At 50.4% G+C, this 23,971-nt stretch overlaps 1 protein-coding gene across 1 annotated transcript in view; it reads left to right on the top strand.

The window, feature by feature from the left end:
- The first annotated feature begins 1,725 nt into the window (after window positions 1–1,725).
- Pacc1 (proton activated chloride channel 1) overlaps window positions 1,726–23,971 on the top strand; it is a 28,445-nt gene continuing 6,199 nt past the window's right edge. The window contains exons 1-5 of the mRNA XM_031339012.1: window positions 1,726–1,901; window positions 4,052–4,148; window positions 16,751–16,960; window positions 18,785–18,936; window positions 23,123–23,265. Of these exons, the coding sequence (XP_031194872.1) occupies window positions 1,866–1,901; window positions 4,052–4,148; window positions 16,751–16,960; window positions 18,785–18,936; window positions 23,123–23,265 (638 nt within the window). The 5' untranslated portion in view covers window positions 1,726–1,865. The remainder of the gene's footprint in view (window positions 1,902–4,051; window positions 4,149–16,750; window positions 16,961–18,784; window positions 18,937–23,122; window positions 23,266–23,971) is intronic.

Raw genomic sequence — 23,971 nt, forward strand, 5'->3', positions numbered from 1 at the left:
CAACACACAGAGCTGCAAAAACAGCAGAACAGCCAGCTGTGGGGCAGCTCAAAGGAGAAGCCACCGGACCGTTGGAAAGAATGGCTGGCACAGGGGTGACAAAAGCAGAGTGGGGAGCAAGGCTGGAGAAAGAAATAATAGATTTCTGAAAAGCGAAACCGCAGGTCCTGGCTACTGGAAGACTTCCAGGGAGCTCTCCGGTCTTTCAGGCCAAGGTACTGGGTGCTGTCAGAGATGAGTGAGGAGTCCTGACGTCCTTGGCCTAATAAGAACTGCAACACTGTAGAGCAGAGTCCTGGTACCTACGCTAAGGAAGAGCTCTACCCGCAACTAAGGTCCTGTTACCTGAGGCCTGGGTGGGAGCTGTACCACTAGAGGGCGCCACCTGCTGCCGCTCTCACCTTTCTGGGGGGTATTTCTGTTGCTGTTAAACATCTAGAGGTCCAGGTGCTCGGATATGCTTGGTGCTTCTGTGCTTGCGCAACTGCGAGGGGAAGGGGCCAAGTTGCAAGAGTAGGTTGGGGGCAGGGCTGCCAAGCTGCAACTGCACCAGGCACAGAGCAGAGCTCACTGACATTTAATAAGGAGCCTCTGTCTGCTTCACAGCTGAGGGACCGTAGTAGGCAGTGAGATGTGGTCCCCAAACCCACCCAGCCACAGGGAAGACACTCCATTCTCCCCACATCTAGGGTTTGTAGCTCGAGGCTTCTGTTAAGGTTGAACAGGTCTTTGGGTATTTGCTGAATGATCCCTTTTGCCTTAGTTTCCCTGAAACTAAGCAGGTGTTAGCAGTTGCTGCAATGTTAGACAAAAGAAGGCGTCAGAACCTGGCAAGACCCCTGCGGTGAAGGGCAGAGCTAGACTTCCAAGTGTGCAACCTGAGAATGAAGGAACCTGCTAGAGAGAGCTGACTCCGTGGTTAAGAATCCTTGTTACTCTTGCAGAGGACCTCGGTTTGGTTCCCAGCACTACACGGGAGGCTGGCTGTGTCTGGTGTCCTCTCTGGCCTCCATGGTCACCTGCTCACACACAGTACACAGTTATACATTCACACACACACACACACACACACACACACACACACACACACAGAGAGAGAGAGAGAGAGAGAGAGAGAGAGAGAGAGAGAGAGAGAATAAAAATAAATCTTAAAAAGGGAATACTGTAAGTTATATGAATTGGAGTAGGTGTTATCTTTTACTTGGGAAGCTGAGGCAGTAACTGCCTATGAAGACGAGGCCAGCTTGAGATACAAAGTGAGACCGTCTCACCCTCCTCCTACCTCTCAGGATTTTGTTATTCCTTTCCCAGATGAGATAACTTCTCGATCACCATTCTCTCCCTATCTTACTGACAGAAGGTATCCTCATTACCTCAGTTTACTAATCTGTAAAATAGAGAGAAAAAAAATGTTTCCGTTGCGGGATTCCTTGAAGGATCAAGACATAAGTGCGCAGAGAGCTTGGTAACACAAAAAAATGTCTTTGGACATTTATTGCCATTATAAACGGCAAGGCCCAGTGTCCTCTCCCCTTACTGGGCTCTCCGACTGGCCCCTGTGCCATGCTGCACTCGGGCACTCCATTTTTCTGACTTCAACAAAGAGAGGAAGTGCGAGACTATCGCTTGCCTCTCTAGCAGGAGGTTGAGCCCAGCTGGTTTTTCTCGCCACCGCTCACGGCATCCAGAACTACAACTCCCAGCGCGCCCGCGGCGGCAGCAGGAGTTGCGCATGCGTTGAGCGCCGCCACGCCTGGTCTTAGGCGGTAGACCTGAGCGGGTCTCGCTTAGTGGAGCGAGCATTTCTCGGAGTTCGTACCTCCCGCGGCATCGCGGTCCCTGGTGAGCCGCAGCGGGCCAGGGCCATGATCCGACAGGACCTCTCCACATCCTACCAGGAGGTGCGGACCGGGCGGGCGCGGAGGGCGGGCAGGGTGCCGCGACCCTCGCGCAGGTGGATGATTGGCACTCCGTGGCGTGCGGGCTCTGCAGCAGGTGGAGCCGCTGCGTGGTCCCGGCACAGGGAGATGACAAGGGACCCCGGAGTCTGGCCGTGGGGAAAGCGCATGGCCAGCCACTCCTCGGCGGCTCCTGGCAGCCCCCTCGGTCCCAGGACCCCTGCAGCCCTTTGTCTGTCGCCCGAGCCTGGGCTTCCCCTCGCAGAGCCGCGCTGGCTCCGGGCCCCTTCTGCTCCTCTGGCGTGGGGCTGCCCCGGCTCTGCCCTGCCTGGGTGTCTCTCCGCGGCGCCGCATCCTTAGCCGTCAGCCACCACTGTTCAGGTTTGCTCGAGGCCGTACAGCGCCTCATACCGTTAGACCTTGTCCAACCGGAGCAGCCCAAGCTCAGCAGCTCGTCTCGATGGCCGTCTCCACCCACGGAGGCCCTGGCCGCACTGGAAACTCACGCTCTCCAAACGAGTTAGCAGCGTGCTGAACTCAGCTCCTTGGGGTCCCTGATGACCCTGGGTAAATACCAGGATGCAGACAGCTCTTGCTTCTGCGGCGTTTTAGGGTGCTAGCTTCAGAGGACCGCAGCTTAGCAGAGCTTATATGATAATGTATTGAAATACAGGCTGCCGTCCTGTTCACAGAACAAGGCCACAAAGTGGATTCAAGTGCTCACTGGAGTCGTGCCTAATGGTAGAAGGCTCCGGAGAGGCCCCGCCTCCCTTTGCGTTCTCCAGGTCTGTTTTGAAGTCCCAAGAACACAGCCTGGAGATTGGCCTGCATCTTTCTTGCCCAGGTTGTTTTGAGAGCGGACCTGACTGAGTTAGGTGTTCCGCTCTAGAAAGTAGCTTTCTGAGAAGTTTGGCCTGAGATAGACAAAGGCTTGTGGTGGCTTCTGAGTATCAGGAAGGGACTGGAGGGACAGGATTGCCACTTATACGTGGGGTTGGGGTGACTTGGGCCAGGCTTGGATCTGAGGGTCTCCGGTCTTCCTGGGACCATTGTCTCTCTTGAGATTTTTTTTTTTAATGTAAATCATCAAGGGTAAATGTGAAAGATCTTCTGAGGGCTGGGGGATGTTTGTAGTTGAGATGGCTCAGTACTTGCTTAGTACTAGGAGGTGGAAGCAGAAGGGTCAGATATTCGAGGTCATTCTCCACCATAGTGAGTTTGAAGCCAGCCTGGGTTACGATGAGACCCTGTCTCCGAGTGGGGAAAAAGTACCTTTTAACTTTATGTGATATCCTATGAGCCTAGGCCAGACCCCTGCAAACTGAGTTGATCTGTCCTCTTCCTAAAATGACAGGACACTTATCCCGACCTTTGCTTTCTCAGCGGCAAAATTTCCCCCATCTGATTGGTCACGTGAGAATACTGCTGAGCTGAGATTGAAGTTGCCTGGTACCTGGACAGCTGCCGCCTTCTGCTCTGCCATTTGCACCCACGTCTGTGGGCATTAGTGTCCCACGGAGTTCTGACACCAGTTTTGCTGTCCTCATTTTTGTTTTCTCTGAGCAGACGCTAAGCCACGCTTCCTCTTCCTCTGGGAAGTGGTTAGGACCACGGGCTTTGGAATGAGACCAAGGTGGCGTGGCTCCTGCTTCATTAACTGACTCTGTGGCTCTGGGAGATGTCGAAGGGTGACTCCAGCACTTGTCCTGTTTGGAGTTGGAACTAGAGTCACTTCAGGTGTATTGCACAAGGATAAGTTGCTCTGGGCCCTGAATCGATCATTGTGAGTGTCCTTAAAGATGCACCCCCCTCCCAGGGGGCACACACTGCAGGAGGCCTTGTGAAACTGGAGGCAGGGATTAGACATCTGACGCAGCTACCGATAGCCCTCAGAATGCCAGGGCGATCACCAGAAGCTAGGAGACAGGCTGAGAGTACAAGTCTCCCTCGCAGCTCTGTGAGCCAGCCCTGCGAAATCCTTTAGTTTCCCAGTCTCAGGCTGTGAGAGAAGACAGTGGAATTGGTCTCACACATCCTGTGTCATGTGGCCTTTGTGCCTATGTGACAGTTATGTGGATGGCAGCTTCTGCTTTTTTTTTAGCCTAGAAAAAGCAAGGCTGGTCCAGCTAAACTGATCACGCCTTCTCCTTCAGCTCAGCGAGGAGTTGGAGCAGGTGGCTGAGAACTCGGAGCAGGCCGACGAACGAGACAAGGAGCTGGTCCAAGTTCAAGGTCCAGGTGTCGTGACAGGTGAGTGGGTTTAGGGTGCTGGAAACTGGCTTTGTGCTGCTACGGCTGGAGGCCCGGTCCGGGCACCTTGCCAGCAGAGGGAGGGGACATCTCCTCTCCTCCACGATTGTACCCTGGCGTTGGGTCTCAAGGTCTGCCCCAGTTCTAAAGCTCTACATATTTAATCGGCCTCTAGCTGGAGGATGTGCCTTTTCAAGGCCTGCGTTCTTGATAGTGGGTTTGGAACCAGTTCCTGAAGCCGGGCCATTCTTTTTCCCTGAGGAGGCGCTGGCCAGCGTCTCTCTAATGTCCGGATCACGTCTCAGAGCCCTGTGGGAGAAAACCTCTCCTTGGGCCTCTCCAGCCCTGCTGCCTGGTAGGTGGGCTCACCTCGGCTGGTCCCCTGCTTCATACTCTACTTAGGTTCACGCTTCAGTGCTTTCCTTGAGCTGGGCATGCGTGTCCTACATGTCCATGTGCCATGGGTACCACCTTTGTTGTTTTATTCCTGTTTCTAGAATTCTCAACCCCATTTATTATTATTATTATTATTATTATTATTATTATTATTATTATTATTATTAATTTTTAAAAATTTGTATGACTACACTGTAGCTGTCTTCAGACTTACCAGAAATGGGCTTCAGATCCCATTACAGATGGTTGTGAGCCACCATGTGGTTGCTGGGAATTGAACTCAGGACCTCTGGAAGAGCAGTCAGTCAGTGCTCTTATCCTTTGAGCCATCTCTCCAGCCCCCTCAACCCCATTTTTAAGACATTTTTATTTTTGTGTATGTGTCTATGTGGGTGCATGCCCCATATGTGAGGATGTTCACGGAAGCGGGAAGGTGGCACCAGAGCTGGACTTGAGGGGACTGTGAGTACCTGACATGCATGGGAGCCGGAACCTGGATTTAGGTTTATTTTGTGTGAAAGTGGGCGGGGCGGGCATTGTGGAGGTCAGGGGACAGCTTGTGGGAGTCAGATCTATCTCCCACTGTGTAGGTTCCAGGAATTGAACTCAGGCCACAGGACTTTGCAAGTGTCTTTGCCCACCAAGCCGTCTTACTGGTTCCTGCTCTTTGGGGGAGCTGGGGCAGGTGGATGGTTGAGTGAATGGGTTAGTGAGTAGACAGGGCCCAGCCTGGTTCCTGCTCTTTGGGGGAGCTGAGATGTGTTCTGATCTTTTAGTTCCTCTGTCTTGGGGCGGGGACAGGAAGTCCTGTGACTCTGCCCACTGCCCACTACCTAGAGGAGACAGACCTCAGAAGCATTAGAGCAGCCAGCTCTTCTCTCCCACGGCTTTCCCAACCGCCACATTTCATTCTCAAAAGAACTCTGCAAGTTGGCTTCTTCATTTTCCTTTCTTTTTTTAAAGATTTATTTATTTATTTTATGTATATGAGTACACTGGGGCTGGCGAGATGGCTCAGTGGGTAAGAGCACCGACTGCTCTTCTGAAGGTCCTGTGTTCAAATCCCAGCAACCACATGGTGGCTTACAACCACCCGTAATGAGATCTGACTCCCTCTTCTGGTGCATCTGAAGACAGCTGCAGTGTAGTTATTTATAATAATGAGTACACTGTAGCTGTACAGATGGTTGTGAGCCATTATGTGGTTGCTGGGAATTGAATTCAGGACCTCACTCTGGTTGGCCCCGTTCACTCTGGCCCAATGATTTATTTATTATTATTATTTTTTTTAAAGATTTATTTATTATATGTAAGTACACTGTAGCTGTCTTCAGACGCACCAGAAGAGGGCGTCAGATCTCATTACGGGTGGTTGTGAGCCACCATGTGGTTGCTGGGATTTGATCTCATGACCTTTGGAAGAGCAGTCAGTGCTCTTAACCGCTGAACCATCTCTCCAGCCTGTGTCTTCATTTTCTAGATGTGGACTGCAGACTCAGGCTTGGAGAAGCATGGAGACAGACCTAGGCGCTCTGACCCCTATTCCACCTACTGACTGGTGGCTTTTAAAGAATCATTTATTTATTTTGTATGAAAGAGGGGGAGGGGTGGGCATTGTGGAGGTCAGGGGACAGCTTGTGGGAGGCAGATCTCCTTCCACTGTGTGGGTTCCAGGAATTGAACCCAAGCCATGGAGCTTGCAAGTGCCTTGGCCCACGAAGCCATCTTACTGGTCTGGCTTATTTTTAATTTGACACATAACTGTCCATATTTGTGGGTTTCACTGTGATATTTCAGTACATGTGTACATTCCATGAGGATTCCATCATTGGAAATTAGTGTATAATCTCATACGCTCATCACATTGTGGTAAGACCATTAAAAAATCGCTTCTGGTTATTTTGAAATATGTGACATATCACTGCTAACTGGATGTCCCTGCTGTGCAGTAGTGCTCCTGTCTACCGTCTTAATACCGTTGGCTCACCTCTCTCACGCTCCCCTCCCTGTTTCTGGCACCCACTATTCTCCTCTGGCGAGGTCAACTGTTTTAGAGTCCATGTGAGTGAGTGAGCTCATGTGATGTCTTTCTGGGCCGGTATCAGTTCTTAGATCCAGCCGCATCCCAGATAAAAGATTCAAGCTTTCTTTTACAGAAGGTCTTATGTAGCCCAGGCTGGTCTTGAAATCATTGAGGACGATTTGGAATGTATAGTCCTGCCCTCCCTGGGATTCTGTTGGAGGGTAGTCTGCCTACATGTGGACTGTCTTCCGCTGTTCTTTCCTTGCGAGTTCGTGTTTACTCCAGGACACGGGGAGCCAGCAGACCGTGAGCGGACTTCTAGATTGTTATCTTGTAATTGATCTACTCCATACCCTGGTTTGCAAGATGAGAGTGGCCCAGTTTCCCCTTACTCCTCTGACTCTTCCCAACCATTTAGGATCGGCACCAGGAGGTATCTTGCCTGGTGTGGTCTTTTTTTAAACTTGAGAGCTTCTAGACTTGGTTTGCCATACTTGGGTCTCCTGGGCCAGAGCGGATCCATGGCACCACAGCATGGCACTCCTGTCTCTACCTTTCTCTCACTGCCCTGTCTCTCTCTGCAGGCAAGGCCAGCTGGCCATTGAGCCCCGCAGAGAGATGCTGTCTCGACCTTCCCAGCTCTGAGATTACAAGCATGACCTACCAGACGTGGCTTTTTTACACTTACAGTCCTAGGGACTGAGCTGCAATCCTCATGTCCTGAACCTTTAGGCTGGTTCACATTCCTCGCTTTTGTGAATAAGGCTACGGTAAATACGGGGTGCTGATTCTTTGACTAGGTGATTTTGTCATCTCTGGGTACAGTACTCTTGCATATGGCTGGATCATACATATTTTTCTTCTTCCTTCTTAGCTTTATTTATTTACTTATTTACTTACTTACTTACTTATTTTTGAGGCAGGCTCTCCTGTATCTCAGACTGGCCTCATTATGAAGGGAAGGTGGCCCTCCTAACAGAGCAAGTGCCAGCATATCTCCAGCTTTTCCCATTTTGATGTAGATACTTGCTGTTGGGAACTCCCTTTTTGAAGCTGGGCCACACTGTGCTGTCTGGGCTGGCCTTAACGTCTCATGACCGTTGGCTTTCCGATTGCTTGGGTTGCAGAACTTAGCCACCACACTTGACTGTGCACTGACTTTAATCTTTCCATTCTGCAGAGGAGTTGAGCTTGCTTCCCAGCACTCATGTTGGGCAACTTACAGTTCCCTGTAAGTCTAACTCTGGGGGACCCAGCACCCTCTTCTGGCCCTTGAGGGCTTCTTTCCCACAGGGTATGGCACACATCCACAAAAATAAGTCTTAAGTTTTGGAAGTTGTCATTTTGTGATACACTAATGTAGCATTCTGAATTCAATTGTGAGCTTACCCCTCTCAGAGAGTCACCCTGTGTGCATTACCCCTGTGTCTCTGAAACAATTCCAACTCTGTTTCTTTTTAGGCCAGGCCAATGATGAAGAATCCTCCAGCTTTGTTTGACATAGAATGATCTTTTATTTTCTTTATTTCTGAGAAGCTGTGTCACTGAGGGTGATGTCCGTGACTGGGCACTTCCTCCCAGCATTCTGAGTTCACCATCTTATTCTGTCCCTTTCTGGCCTTCCAGGTGTCTGCCTGTCTGCCTTGCCTGTCTGCCCGTCTGTCTGTCTGTCCATCTGCCTGCCTGCCTGCCTGCTTGCCTATTTTTTGGTTTTAAATTCCTCTCTCCCTCCCTCTCCCCTCATCGTTCTCTTCTTCCTCTCTTCTTTTTGTCTACCCATCATCCTTCTGTCCATCCATCCCTTTTTTCTGAGATATGATCTCCCTGCAGCCAGGTTGGCCTTGAACTTGTAATCCCTACCTTACCCTCCCCCGTCCTGGGATGGTAGGTTAGACCCTCCACTCCTGGCTCCAGGTCTCTCTCTCTCTGCCTCTGGATAGCTTGCCTAAATCTTCTTGAGAGAGGAAGCTCTTTGAAGTAAATAGAACTTGAGTGTCTGTCCAGACCTTACTCAGTGGCTTTTAGCTGTCATTTAATTAATAATGTTCTCTGTGCCTTCCTCCATGTCCTCCTCTGTAATTTCCACTGTGTAGATCTTTTCTTGGCAGCTGTCCGTAGATGCTACAAGCTTTCCTTGCATTTCTCTTCTCACCATCTACAGCTGCCTTATTTTGATAAACCTGACTTTGGGTCTTGAACTCATTCTGCTTGGTTTAGGCTGCCGCTGCCGCTGCCGCTGCGTTTATTCATATTTTTGACTCATTGGCATCTTCATCTCTTACACCTTTCCTTCTGCGCCCCAAGACTGTTCTCTGAGTAGTCCTGGCTGTCCTGGCCTGTACTGTAAGCTCTAGCTGTCCTGAGACTCATTCTGTACACTAGGCTGGCCCCAAACTCACAGAGGTCCCTCTGCTTCTGCCTCCTGAGTGCTGGCCTTAAAGGTGTGTAGTACCTCGGGCTTCATCTTTTATTTCTTAATAACGGAGCCAGTCCTTTAGAGCACATGCTTCTCTGGTTTCATTGAGGAGCTCCCTGCTTCCTCTCGCTGTGTTTCCTTGGAATTCCTTCTCCTGAGTTTCCCCTAAGTTCCTGCGAGTTACTAAAAAGCATTTAGATTCAGAAAACCCAGACTTAACTGTTTCTTTCTTTTTTTTTTTTTTGGTTTTTCAAGACAGGGTTTCTCTGTGTAGCCCTGGCTGTCCTGGAACTCACTCTGTAGACCAGGCTGGCCTCGAACTCAGAAATCCACCTGCCTCTGCCTCCCAAGTGCTGGGATTAAAGGCATGCGCCACCACCACCACCCGGCATAAATCTGTTTCTTTAATGAGCCACTCTGTTGTCTTATGAACCAGCCAATGCAGGGTCTAATGGTTTTTATAGTAATGACTTGCTTGTGGTAAATAAGGCACAGCCACTGGTTAAGAGCTAAGAATCGGGAGGTGGTAGCTGTTGGCATGGTCTACTCCTTCTCTTTAGATAAATGTAGGTAAACTTTTTTGCATCTTTTGTAGTGTCATTTCCTTGCTTCTTCCTCACGTGGTGGTCCGTGGAGTTCCGTACCTGAATGTAATATGCCAGTAAAAGCATACCTCCGCCGCCCCCTGCCCTTCCAGCTTGTTACTGGCTGCTGGTGTACTCTCGGGCTGCCTCTTTAATTCCACATCTGAGTGAGATCACGAGGGACTTGTCTAGTTCTAGTTTCTGCAAATAGATCCATTTCTTTGTGTGTGTGCATGTGATATGTCTATATGTATTCATGTGTGAGTATGTGTATGTGTGTGCATACCCGTGTGCACATGGAGCCAGGGGTGAACTAATCCAGCCTATGAGTGGCGCCACCCCCATGTAGTCTGGATCTTTTCTCCTCAGTTAGACCTCCCTGGAAATGAGCTCAGTGTCCGGAAGTTCGTTTCCTAGGAGATTCTAAATGTAGTCAGAGTGCAGCACAGACTCTCATCGAGAGCTAGGGAGAGGGTGGCTCAGCGGCTAAGGAGCCTGCAGTCCTGAGAATAATCTTCTTCAGCTGTTGGATGGGGCATCTGTAACGTCAAGGGCTGTCTACGGCGTGTTTGAACTCAGTTGAACTTTGACCTGGCTGATCTGGCTCTGATCATTCTGGGTCCTCTTCCCCGTCAGGTGTGGCATGGTTTTGTTTTGTGGAATTGATATGCGGTACAGTAAACTTAGAGTCATGTATCTTCTGGGTGAATTGATCTCTGGGTCACTGGGTGGCAACTTTCTTTGCCCTGCAGTTCTTGTCTTGACGTCTCTGTTGTCCAGTGCAAATATGGCTATTCTTCATGATTTCTGTGATTCACATTTCCGTTTGCTTAGACTGACCTTTTCCAGTCTTTACTTTAAGCCTGTACGTCTTTGTGTGTGAAGTCAGTTTCTCTAGGCGATGTGTATATTTAAAAAAAAAAAATGTTTTTAAGTTCTCTTTGTTTATTTCATGTATGTGAGTACACAGTAGGTGTTTTCAAACACACCAGAAGAGGGCATCAGATCCTGTTACAGATGGTTGTGAGCCACCGTGTGGCTGCTGGGAATTGTACTCAGGACCTCTGGAAGAGCAGTTGGTGCTCTTAACTGCTGAGCCATCTCTCCAACCCCCTATTTAAAAGTTTTTAAGGTTTATTTATTTATGTGGGTAAACATATACCACGGGAGTGCCTGAGAGTTAAATGGCTGTGAGTCACCATGTGGGTGCTGGGAATTAAACCAGGCCCTCAGCCAGGACCACAAGAACTCGTAACTGCTGAGCCCTCTCTCCAGACCCGACAGTGTGCTGCATCCCCTCCCTCACCACAATCCACCTGATCCTTCTGGTTTTGTCCATTTAGGTCCCCTGTACAGGCCAACGACTCGTTCCCAGCATCCTGTAGGGTTCTTCCTGCTTTTCCCAGCATCCTTTGCGATCTCTGGGCCGTGTTGGCTGCTGAGATTTAGTGGCTTCTCACAGTGTAGGTAGAGTTGGAACCTTTTGAGTTTCTGCTCTTCCAGGGGGACTTACCTTTCTCGTAGCTGGATGGCTTTCTGCTGGTAAATCTTGCTTGGTTGGGTTTGAGAAGTGGCAGCACCAGTGTAGCACACTCCTGGGTGTCGTGACATGGTTCTCTAAAGAGGAATGAGGAAGGGAGGGAGAACCACCCTGGATGTAGCTGTCAGTAGCCCAGGCGGAGCAGAGGGGAGGAAGGCATAGCACCCTCTGCTTCCTGATACTGTAAGGTGAGCTGCTCTGCTCTGTCGAGCTCCCCCTACACACAGGAGAGTGCAACCTCTGAGATGTGTGAGCCAGATAATCCTTTTGCACGCTATTTGCTAGATGATGTTGTCACAGTGACACAAAGACTAACAGAGTTGCCTTGGACTTCTTCTGTAAGGCCAGACTATGGACATGGATGCCTTCAGTGTTTTGTCTTAGAAGGCCCTTATTTCTCCTACCTTCTTGAAAGGTAGACCGAATTGCTGGGTATAATGTTCTTGGTTGTAGGGTTTCTACTGGGGGTCTGCCAATGGTCTAATGGGGTGCCCTTAATGTCACTTTCCACTTCTGTGGTACAGATTTTACAGTTTTGTTTGTACTTTCGGCAGTATCACTATAACATGCCGTGGTGTAGATCTCTCCTGGGCAGGTCTGCACTGTAACATGTCATGTTGTGAATCTTTCTTGGTCATGTCTGCACTGTAACATGCTGTGGTGTAGATCTTTCCTAGTCAGGTCTGCACTGTAACATGCTATGGTGTCAATCTCTCCTGGTCATGTCTGTACTATAACATACTGTGGTGTAGATCTTTCCTAGTCATATCTGCACTGTTAACATACTATGGTATAGATCTCTCCTGGTCATGTCAGCACTGTAACATGCCGTGGTGTCGATCTCTCCTGGTCATGACTGTACTATAACATACTGTGGTGTCGATCTCTCCTGGTCATGTCTGTACTATAACATACTGTGGTGTAGATCTCTCCTAGTCATGTCTGCACTGTAGTAACATGCTGTGAAGTAGATCTTTCCTGGTTGGCTGGAGAGATAGCTTAGAGGTTAAGAGCACTGACTGCTCTTCCGAAGGTCCTGAGTTCAAATCCCAGCAACCACTTTGTGGCTCACAACCATCCATAATGAGATCTGTTGCCTTCTGTCGCCCTCTTCTGGTGCATCTGAAGACAGCTACACTGTACTTAAATATAATAATAAGTAAATCTTAAAAAAAAAAAAAAAACTCTTCTAGTCATATCTGCACTGTTAACATGCTAATGGTGTAGATCTCTCCTGGTCATGTCTTCACTATTAACATACTATGGTGTAGATCTCTCCTGGTCATGTGTGCACTGTAACATGCCGTGGTGTAGATCTCTCCTAGTCAGGTCTGCACTATTAACATACTATGGTGTAGATCTTTCCTGGTCATGTCAGCACTGTAACATGCCGTGGTGTAGATCTCTCCTAGTCAGGTCTGCACTATTAACATACTATGGTGTAGATGTCTCCTGGTCATGTCAGCACTGTTAACATACTATGGTGTAGATGTCTCCTGGTCATGTCTGCACTGTAACATGCCATGGTGTAGATCTCTCCTAGTCAGGTCTGCACTATTAACATACTATGGTGTAGATCTTTCCTGGTCATGTCAGCACTGTAACATGCCGTGGTGTAGATCTCTCCTGGTCATATCTGCACTGTAAACATACTATGGTGTAGATCTCTCCTGGTCATGCCTGTTTGGGCTCCTAAAGCCTCCGTACATCAGTGTGTACATCTTTCATAAGATTAGGAAAGTTTGTTCCTGTTTCTCTCCCTTAATATTCCGAAGACATTAAGAAAGATGAGCAGACGTGTACCTTTCCCTCTAGTTCTCTCCCTGACCCTGTTTCTTGTTCACATCCTGCCTGGCCTTTCTATTTCACTGAACTATGTAGTTACATTTTAAGTCCTTTACCAAGCATTTATCAATGTGAGTTTCTTTGGGACCTCTTGCTAATAAGCACATCCTTTTGGAAGCTTCATGCAACCTCGAGTTCTCATCTGTTTTTGTTTTGTGCGCAGTGGACCAGATATTTCTACCATTTACCTGATAGCCTCTGTAGTAATTGGCCTTCTCTTGAAAGTACATCACGGTTAGTGAGTTTGTTGTGTGATGCCAGCTCTGGTTGTGGCTGGGCAGTGCAGGACCTGCCCATAGCTTCCTTCACTTGTTCTGGCAAGTTTAGGGCAGGGGGGTGGGGGGGAGAGCAGAGAAGGTCTGGCTAATCTGAGCCTATGGCACCAGGGGGATTTGGAGAGAAGTACTCTCTTCTTTTGGTTTTTGGACTGACAGAGTAGATGTATAACGTGCAGGTTAAGAATATGAGCTGGGGCTGGAGAGATGGCTCAGTGGTTAAGAGCACTGACAGCTCTTCCAGAGGTCCTGAGTTCAATTCCCAGCAACCACGTGGTGGCTCACAACCATCTGTAATGGGATCTGATGCTCTCTTCTGGTGTGTCTGAGAAGAGTAACAGCATACTCATATAAATAAAACAAATAAATAAATCTTTAAAAAAAGATGGCTATGTAAGTAAACACTATATATAACTTCAAGCATTATTGTGGTCAATAAATTAAAAAAAAAAAAAAAGAATATGAGCTGATATGGAGTTTGGGGCTTCTAACTACAGCTCCCAAAGTGTCACTTGGGAAGGAAATGCTGATTTGGTGGTACAGGGTCGTTAGAGAGTATTGTGGCGAGATAGCACTCGGTGGGGGCAGGTACTGTTGGTGAGAGCAGAAGGTGTCTCTCTTCCATCCTGCTTGACAGGGAGGGTGGCAGAGATGGATGCTGCAGAGCCACGGCTGTAACTAGAAATGATACTTGCTGCAGATGACATGGAGAGGGGGAGGAACCGCGGCTTGGGGCAGCCCACAACCACTCCACGTTGGCCCAGTGGTCTGTAACCCAGTGACCCAGCTTATCTGATCACTGGTCTCTGTGGATGCTTGGTGTTCCATGAAGATGTCATATTCTCTTTGCCCCTTTGGATGTTTATTGTGTGTGCGCACACGTATGTGTGCCATGGTACACATGTGGCGGTCAGAGGACAACTTTGGAAAGTTGTTCTTTCCTTTCATCATGCGGGTTCTGGGGATGGGTCAGGCAGTCAGGCTTGGTGGGATTTACCTGCTGAGCTGAGCCATCTTGCCAGCCCGAAGTCACATTTTTAAAAAAAATTCTTTCCATGTCTAGTAGTAGTTAAAAAATATTTTATTATTCTGTATGTGTGAGTTCTGCCTATATATATGTATGTGAGTGAACTACTTGTGTGCCTGGTGCCTATGGATGTCAGAAGGTGTTGAATTCCCTGGAACTGGAGTTACAGAGGATTGTGAACCACAATGCGGGTGTTGGGAATTGAACCTGGTCCTCTATAAGAGCAGCCAGTGCTTTTGTGAGTCTTCTCTCTAGCCCCTCATGTAAAGTGAATCTTTTTTAGATTTATTTATTTATGTATATGAATGCTCTATTTGCATGTATACCTGCATTGGCAGAAGAGGGCATCAGATCCCATTACAGGTGGTTGTGAGTCACCATGTGATTGCTTGGAATTGAACTCAGGACCTCTGGAAGAGCAGCCAGTGCTCTTAACCTCAGAGCCATCTCTCTGGCCTCCATGTCTAGTAATTTTTAATTGAACACTGGTATATTAGGTATGTTCTTCTAAGTGAACAGAACCAATAGATTACATGTATGTGTGCATGTGCATATCTGTGTGTGTGCGCACACACATCCAAGAGCATTTGTTAGACTGGCTTACATGACGAAGTCCAGCCATGGCTGTCTGCATCAGGGAGAAGCAAAGAACCTGGTCACTGCTCGGTGCCCCCCGCCTCCCCCAGTCACGGGCCTGGAAGCTTCCTGGAGAGCGGCTGGTGTTCTGCCTGGGAAGCTGGCGTTAGGTGGTAGCAGAGGTTGGCAGTACCCACTCAGGAAGCAGCCAAGCAGGCCGTGCTGCCTTTCCTCAGGACATTCTGTGTGGGCCGCCCGTCGGCGGATGCTGCTCACTTTGACTGCAGATCCTCCCTCTGGAAAGTCTCAGAGCTCTGAGTCCCCTAGTCCTGGGAGGGGACCACCGCCACAGCCAGCACCTGATTGGCACAGCGTGGGCTCTGGCCCCTGCTGAGGTCTTCTGAAGTGCCTTTTGTCTCAGCAGGTAGGCAGCATAGCAAGGCTGAAGCTCTGAGGTCCTGCCTGCCTTTCACAGTGGCGGCCAGAGTTACCCTTTTCTCCTCACACTCCAGCCAGTGATTGGAACATGTCAGTATTTTCAGTTAGTGACCCCGCCTCTCCACGGCTCGCCTACTCTTAGGATTTCTCTTTCACTCTCAGCCCTGAACTCTCACTCTGAACCACATCATTTAGGGGTTGGTATGAGTCCTCAGGCAAAAGTTAGACATTTGTGCATCCCACGGGCCATTCTCTCCAGAGATACATTCCCTGCACTGTCTGCCTGCGTTTGCCTGTTCTTTAATGCCTTCATTTTTGGGGGGTGCCGGAGAGGGGGAGGTGAGACAGAGTTTCTCTGTGTAGCCCTGGCTGTCCTGGAACTCACTCTGTAGACCAGGCTGGTCTCGAACTCAGAAATCCACCTGCCTCTGCTTCCCAAGTGCTGGGATTAAAAGCGTGCGCCACCACTGCCCGGCTTCTTCATTGCCTCATTACATTTCAGTTACATTGTTCAAATCTTATGGCTGTCCTCTGAGGCGGCTGGTGTGACCACACCACTTGGTCCCCGTTGGAAGCCACGGTGACATTTGGGCTTTCCCTCAGGTTACTGTGGTTAGAGTTGGGGAGCAGAAGCACTTTGGGAAGGTGAACCCAGCTTGCTGTAACCACCACCATGTTGGGTGGCTCTTAACAGGAGCATCCCCCTCCCCCCAGGCACACACACCTGGCACCGCGTGTCTACAGTCAAGGTGCTACAAAGATGGCCTCTAGTGAACGCTCTCTTCAGCTCGGAGAAAGCCGCCTTCCCACCACCCTTACGGCCTGGGCTCTGCACACGTGTTCTGGTGCCACCTTTGCTAAAGCCCCGTCCCAGGGAACTCATTTACACTAACCCATCCTCAGCCCCAGTTCCAAACTCATTACATTATGGGGTAATGTATATGTTACCTCTCTCCTTCATATGACAAAAATACCCAGCAGGAAGCAACCTCAGGAAGGAGGGGGCTTATTGTGGCTCACAGTTTGACAGGACACAGTCTGTCATACAAGATGCCACATCAGGAACAGGCCTCTGCTGGTCATCTGGCATCTGTATGAGGTGCAGAAGGTGCCAGGTGGGGCGCTCAGTGAGGAGACCCCCAGTCATGTTAGCTAGCCATCAAGGGAAGGTCTCCTTGGGAAAAGGCTTAAGAGAAAAAGGGGCAGCGTGAGCTATGAGCAGTTCTTCAGAATGGGCCTGGGAATGGCAGACCCAAGCGGCTCTGGGATTGAAAGATGGAGTGGAGGAGGGGGAGCACAAGGACCCCATGGATTGAGACGTCCTGTCCCCACAGACTGTAAACTTGGTAATGATGGTGGCCTTGGCTGGGAGCGATGGAGTTGATGTTTCTAGGCGCCCTTGGTGAAAGGCTTGGTCTCACCTCATCCACAAGGTAGGTGAGGGCCTGAGCTGCTCTGGTGACCCTGGTGTCCTGTCAGCAGGCGTGGACAGCGAGTCCGCCTCCAGCAGCATCCGCTTCAGCAAGGCCTGCCTGAAGAATGTCTTCTCGGTCCTGCTCATCCTCATCTACCTGCTGCTCATGGCCGTGGCCGTCTTCCTGGTCTACCAGACCATCACGGACTTCCGGGAAAAGCTCAAGCATCCTGTCATGTCTGTGTCCTACAAGGAGGTGGATCGCTACGATGCTCCAGGTACGGCCTGCTGGGACAGGCATCTGCGCCCCAGCTTTGGGGCTTCCATCAGCAGGCGTTGCCTTGCCCCCCCCCCCCAACCCCCAGCCAACTCTGTCAGCACAGGCTGAATGGAGCAGGATAGTTTGGTTGTAGGCAGGCATCCGAGAGCCAGTGCCAGGCCAGGAGTCCTGGGTGGGCATGGGAAATAGGCTTTCTTAGGCATGAGGTGGGCAGCAAGGGGTTGTGGGAGGGGCAGAGATGGAAGCCAGGGATGGAGGGTGGTGTTGTTAGTCTCCTTTCTGTTGCAGTGACAAAGCGCCATCTGCAAGGTGACTTATAAAAGGCTTTTAAGTGGTTCGTAGTTTCAGAGGGATAGAGTCCATGATGGTGGAGCATAGGCATGCTGGCATGAAGAGCAGGAAGCAGAAAGCACACTGAGGAGGACACCAGCCTCTTGAATCCTCAAGCCTGCCCCTCAGTGACACACTTTCTCCAAGAAGGCCACAGTTTTTTTATTCTAATGCTCCACAGGTTTGCCTAGAACCCCATCTAATGGAGACATTTTCTTTTCTTTCTTTCTTTCTTTTTTTTTTTTTAAAGATTTATTTATTTATTATATGTGAGTACATAGTAGCTGTTTTCAGACACACCAGAAGAGGGCATCCGATCTCATTACAGATGGTTGTGAGCCGCCGTGTGGTTGCTGGGATTTGAACTCAGGACCTCTGGAAGAGCAGCCAGTGCTCTTAACCGCTGAGCCAACTCTCCAGCTCTCCATCCAGCCCACTCGCTCCACCCCGCTCGCTGTAGCTATCTTCAGATACGCCTAAAAAGGGCATCAGATCTCATTATGGATGGTTGTGAATCATCATGTGGTTGCTGGGATTTGAACTCATGACCTTCGGAAGAGCAGTCAGCACTCTTAACCATCTTTCCAGCCCAAGGCCACACTTCTTAATCCTTCCCAAACAGCTCCACCATGAGCCTAGGGGGCTATTGTAGTTCAAAGTACCTCAGGCCATGAGAGGCGAGGCTGGAGTATACTCCACTGAAAGGTGATGGGGTGTAGAAGCGGGTGAACAGCCATCCAGGCAGGGCCTAGCCTAGAGGGGCACCAGGCTGCTCTGTGTACCTTTTTCTGCATGTTGGGAATGACTGATCCTTGTTGTCTGCCGGCGTGGGGGATCTAGCTGGCACTGTAAGTTGGCATTGAAGAAAGAATATGACTCAGGCTTTCCCACTATGAGTGTGCCACCCGCTCTGACCCTGAGTGACACCCAGGACATTCTGCACACAGGCTGGAGCGGGAGTTGGGAGTTTCCCTGCCAGGAGCTCCCAGGCAATCACCCTACAGCCGGTCCTGATTCTTTCTTCCCTCCCTGGCTTTGCTGTGTCTGTCTCTGGCTCTTCGTGGGTTTTCTTGCGGGGGCGGAGGGATCTGCTCTGATCCCTCAGTTCTAGTTCTCTGGGAACCCGAGCGGAGAGCACGCACAGCACTCTAAGTGCTGTGTGATCCCAGATCTCCTAGCAGAGGACAGAAAGCGAGCCCTGGGGAGATCCACAGCCTGGAACCTCCACAGTAGCAGGCAGGCAGGCCTGGGAGATACCAGTGTTCTGTGACGGGAGGTGCTCTGGTGAGAGTATTATGAGCCCTGGAAGCCGCGTTCCAGGCAGGGTGCGGAATGACTGAGGTAGTGGGAGCCCTCCACTGGGGGAGGGCTCTGCCTTGTCCCACCTCTGTTTCTGCTGCCACCCTAGTACTTTCCCAAGGAGGTGGGGATGCGATTCTGTCGGGTGCTCAGGACTGTGCCTGCTGACACTGCCAATTTCTGTGTGTTCCAGGGATTGCCTTATACCCTGGTCAGGCTCAGCTGCTCAGCTGCAAGCATCACTATGAGGTCATTCCACCTCTTGCCAGCCCTGGCCAGCCAGGAGACAGGAACTGCACCACTCAGTGGATCAATTACACCCACCCCTTCTCCAATCACACCATGGTAATGCCTGCTTCCCTGAGGAATCCAGCTTTTCCTCCCTGTAGCCTGTTGGCAGGGGCCCTTGGGTGTGTGTGTGTGTGTGTGTGTGTGTGTGTGTGTATGTGTGTTACTGGGGCTTCTTGCCCTGAGATGGGAGGGTAGCTGGGCTGAAGGTAGTTTGCATGCTGCTTGTCCACATCCCAGAAAATACCACTTTCCAGGAACTGCCTAGGAATCAAATTGAGAAATTCATCAGCATGGAGATGGTGTATTGGCCGGTGGTGAAGATTGCTGACAGCGCACACAGCACAGCACAGCTGACAGACTGTGCACAATGACCTATAAGGGTTCTTGGGCAGGGAGATGGCTTTGCGTTACGTCTTGGCTTTTTGTCTTGACTGGGGACCATTCAACACAGAAACTTCCCGTGCACAGGACATTGCTGAGTATGGTGGTGTGAGAATGGCCCCCATTTTGAATGGTTGGTCCCCAGTTAGAGGAACCAGTTGGGAAGGATTAGGAGGTGTGGCCTTGTTGGAGGAAGTGTGTTACCAGGGGTAAGTCTTTGAGGTTTCAAAATACTTGGGAGTTCTCTCTCTCTCTCTCTCTCTCTCTACCCCACCCCACCCCCACTGCTCTTATTGATTTTATATAAATGTATATATGGCTGTGAGCTTTATAGATAAGTTCTGAGCTTTCATGTGTTTGCTGGGAATTGACTTTAGGACCTCTGCTCGCTCCGACCCAAAGATTTATTATTATAAATAACTTCACTGTAGCTAACTTCAGATACATCAGTAGAGGACATCAGATCTCATTACGGATGGTTGTGAGCCACCATGTGGTTGCTGGGATTTGGAAGACCAGTCAGTGCCCTTACCCACTGAGCCATCTCGCCAGCCATGGTAGCTCAGCTCTTTCTCCAGCACCATGTCTTCCTGCCTGTGTGCTGACATGCTCCCACCATGATGATAACGGACTAACCTTCTGAATCTGTAAGCCAGCCCCAATGAAATACTTTCTTTTATTGCCTTGATCATGATGTCCCTCCACAGCAACGAAACAGAGGCACTGACCATGGTGGTAGAGAGGACCAACACTGTGCAGTTGTGCCTCTGGGCAAGGTGGTGGTGGTAGAGGTGGCAGTGGCTTAGAAGGTCTTGGAGGAGAATCTGAGCTGTGGCTGGGGACAGAACCTAAGGACAGTGTCCTGCTCTGGGCAGTCTTCGCCCTCAGTGAAAGAAGGAACAACGCCAAGCTCTGGTCGATCTTCTTCAGACCTCTCAAAGCCCAATGAAGTGATTTCTACTCCTTGTAAAACAGGATAGGATAGTGCATGAGAACAACCCTGTGCACCGAGAAAGGCTGCATGGTAGACCAGAAGGCCAGAGGAGCTGGTCAGAGAGGGAAGGCTCATAACCCAGGACAGGACTGCTGGGCGGTGTGAGCTTCTAGCCCCAAGCTCAGTGTGACTGAGTTTGGAACAGGGCTGAGTGATGTGACTCAAGGACTTTGTCCCTCCTGGTTGTAGAGCTGCTGGGCAAGGTGCTTCCCTGGATGCCAGGCCTCAGAGCAGCCTCTGCCAGGGTGAGGGAAAGCCTCAAGCGTGGAGAAAGGCCTGGGGTTGGGTCATCAGTGCTGCAGGAATCTCCTCAGGTGAGAACCTGGTCTGCCAGCATGTTAGGCAAGCAGATGTATGCACCAGGGGAGACGGCCCCCACCTCCCCCTTGGGCCACCACTTGGTATCTGAATCCTTTATTCCTGAGAATGGACAGTTGGTGGTCACCGGGTGTTTCCACGAAGCCAAGCTGAAGTAAAAGGACTTGAAATGAAGCAGCAGCATCCAGTCAGGAAGAGGGGCTCCAGGCTCTCCTCATTCCCTTTGAAAAGCACAGCGGCACTAGGGCGTAGCTGTGCCCAATCTGGGAACCTCCTCCCCTTCCCCTGTTGATTGGCATGCTTCGTAGGAGCCAGCTGGCCACTCTTAGAACTTTTATTGCCAGATACTTCGTAACTTAAGTAAGAGCGTGCTCACGGGAAGGAAGATAGATGCATTCACTACCCCAGTTCTGAGGGATGGTTAATCTTCATCAGCTCCTTCCAGCCACAGGCTGTGACCTCCAATAAGTTTACTCCCCCCTTTTCAACTGCTCCCTGAGCAAAATCCAGCATGTAATGATGCAACAATTCTGTCGTGGGAGTGTGCACCCAAGCATCCTAGGCACAAGGACCTTGCTCGAGCCTCAGAGTTCAGCCTGAGCAGCATGGTGAGAGACTCCATCTTAGAGAAAGAAACAAGAGGAAGAGTGTCCATGTGGCGGGGATGGCTGGAGTATTCACAGCTGCTTACAACTCCGGGTGACGGCCACTCGGGGTCCGCAGGTCCGCTGTGACGTGCAGACGGTCCACCCTGCTGCTCTCTGAGAAACACTGAGGATTGCCTCGGCCTTTAGCACAGGCTAATGTGCATTGCCGGAAGCCTTGACGGCCACACCCGGCTGGACATAGGCAGCTGCCCTCCTCGGGGTCTGCACCAGCTTCTTGCAGTCGGCTTCCAGCTTGAGTCGTCTGGGGACATGGGCTGAGGTAGCCTGTTCTCCGGCTGCCCTTCCCACCACCCTTCGAAGTGAGCTGTTAGTATGCAGGCTCTGGCTGGCTGAGCCACTGGGTCCTGTGACAGCAACCCCCACTGAGGGTCTTGTTGGGTCCCGTGGCATAAGTCTCCAGGCTTTTGTTGACTTCCTGGTTTGGATTTCCTTTAGCTTGCCTGTAGCCGAAGATTCCTTTTGTGCAGCCAGGACCACCACCTTCCCGGTCTGTTTCCTCACTGCCTGGTTCTTTAGCCACCCACAGGTGAAGCTCACGCTGTCTCAGGCTTCTCTAGCTCCCGAAATACTCATCTGACAAAACGTACTAATCAGGGTTCAGGCTTAGCTCCTGTGTACCAGCACTCTTCCTGAGGTGGCCCCCTGGAGGCCAAGGCAGCTTCTGAGAGCGTTCTGACTGACAGGCAGGCAGGCAGGCTCCCATGGGCACTGCTGCTTCACGGGATTTCCTAGCAGTGTTGCTCCTGTCCACACAGTCATGGTCAGCTTTGAGCACATGCCTGGTCCCTGGGAGGTAGTGAGGGAATACTCTCACCTCACTCCGCCAGGTGAGTTCTGTTTCAGTGAATCGTCCTGATGTGTTTAGTTGAGCGTTACAAGCTAGTTTTAAAGCACATTTAGAAGAGAGGAGAGCATATATCGAAACAACTAGGATGTTGGAAGAATAATGTGGGAGGAACTAGCCCAGGCCAGAGTTACCTTACAGAACAGATAAAGTAGTCCTGGCTCAGGGACAGACCAGTGCATTCGTGGGCTGCATTTGTGGGCTGCACTCAGGCCAGCAGCAGTGTAGGGTGCAGGAAGGCAGGATGCAGGACTGGGAGCTGCTTGGCTACGATGCCACATTCAAAACTAAAGCCAGGCGTATGCAGTATTACATACATGTAATGTATGTACATGTAAGATTTAAAATCACAAGCGGGTAATGGAGAGATGGCTCAGCGGGTTAAGAGCACCGACTGCTCTTCCAGAGGTCCTGAGTTCAATTCCCAGCAACCACATGGTGGCTCACAACCATCTGTAATGGGATCTGATGCCCTCTTCTGGTGTGTCTGAAGACAGCTATGGTGTACTCATATACATAAAATAAATAAATAAATCTTAAACAAAAACAAAACTTTAAAATCTTGACAGGGACATACTAGGGAATGCTGAGTACCGGCATCCCTTAGCAAGCCAACCCAGAAGGCCTATGTGAGAAAGTGAGCAGGCCTCATGCATTGTAGTAAACACTAGGACAAAGTTAACTGGGAAACACCAACACATTTCAGGCAGAGAGGATGTTCCATAGTGTGCGCAGTTGTGAGGAGAGAGCGTGTGTCACACTCAGCTGGGCTCTGGTGTGTGCTGAGGTGTTCCGTAGTGTGCGCAGTTGTGAGGAGAGAGCGTGTGTCACATTCATCTGGGCTCTGGTGTGTGCTGAGGTGTCTCCATGGCCAGCTTGCATCCCTGGGCTGGAGGGTTTGGCAGCAGTCCCTGGAGGCTGCTGGGTGACCTGCTGTGTTTGCCTGGCAGTGCTTGTGGCCGAAGGCTCTGTGGGCCTGTGCGAGGGCCGGGGGCAGCTCCGAGGGCTAAGGCTCTGGCTTTTGTCTCCCTGCAGCAGTCAGCCCTGATTGTCCAGGGGCCCCAGGAAGTGAAGAAGCGGGAGCTAGTGTTCCTCCAGTTCCGCCTGAACCAGAGCGACGAGGACTTCAGTGCCATAGACTACCTCCTCTTCTCTTCTTTTCGGGAGTTCATGCAAAGGTGGTTGTTGAGAGTTCATGGGGTCTCACTGCCTCTCACCTTGTGCATGTCCATGCTGGAAATGTGGGGGTGAAGGTGGGGGGGAGACAGAGCTGGCCCAGAACTGGAGCTACCCTAAGGACCTGGTGGCCCATTGCACTGTCTGCAGCCAGGCAGACGTGGATGCTGAGTCGCTTGCTCTCTGCGCGCATGCTGTCCTGGAGAGGGTTCTTGGTTGGCCAGGGCTGCTGAGGGGAGAGGGAACAACTGCCTTCCATGTGGCCCATGAGCCTTCCTGCCTGCTGAGTGCTGCCCACTGACAGTTCCTGTTGGCTTCAAACACTGGGCAACATTGCCATTTCTAGGGCCTAAAACACTGGGTAGGATGGGAATATTTCTGTCTGTCTGTCCCTGCCTGGTCCTGCTTGAGCTTCAGGCTCTATCCCCTTTTTTTGTTTTTTGTTTTTGTTGTTGTTTGTTTTTTTGTTTTGTTTTGTTTTTTGGTTTGTTTTTTTTAATTATTTATTATTATACATACGTGCACTGTAGCTGTCTTCAGACACACCAGAAGATGGTGAAAGATCTCATTACAGATGGTTGTGAGCCACCATGTGGTTGCTGGGATTTGAACTCACGACCTTCGGAAGAGCAATCAGTGAGTGTTCTTACCTAGTGAACCATCTCGCCAGCCCTGTTTTTTTTTTGTTTGGTTGGTTTTTTTTGTTTT

The sequence above is a fragment of the Mastomys coucha genome, unplaced genomic scaffold, assembly GCF_008632895.1.
Source record: "Mastomys coucha isolate ucsf_1 unplaced genomic scaffold, UCSF_Mcou_1 pScaffold1, whole genome shotgun sequence".
NCBI classification, from domain to species: domain Eukaryota; kingdom Metazoa; phylum Chordata; class Mammalia; order Rodentia; family Muridae; genus Mastomys; species Mastomys coucha.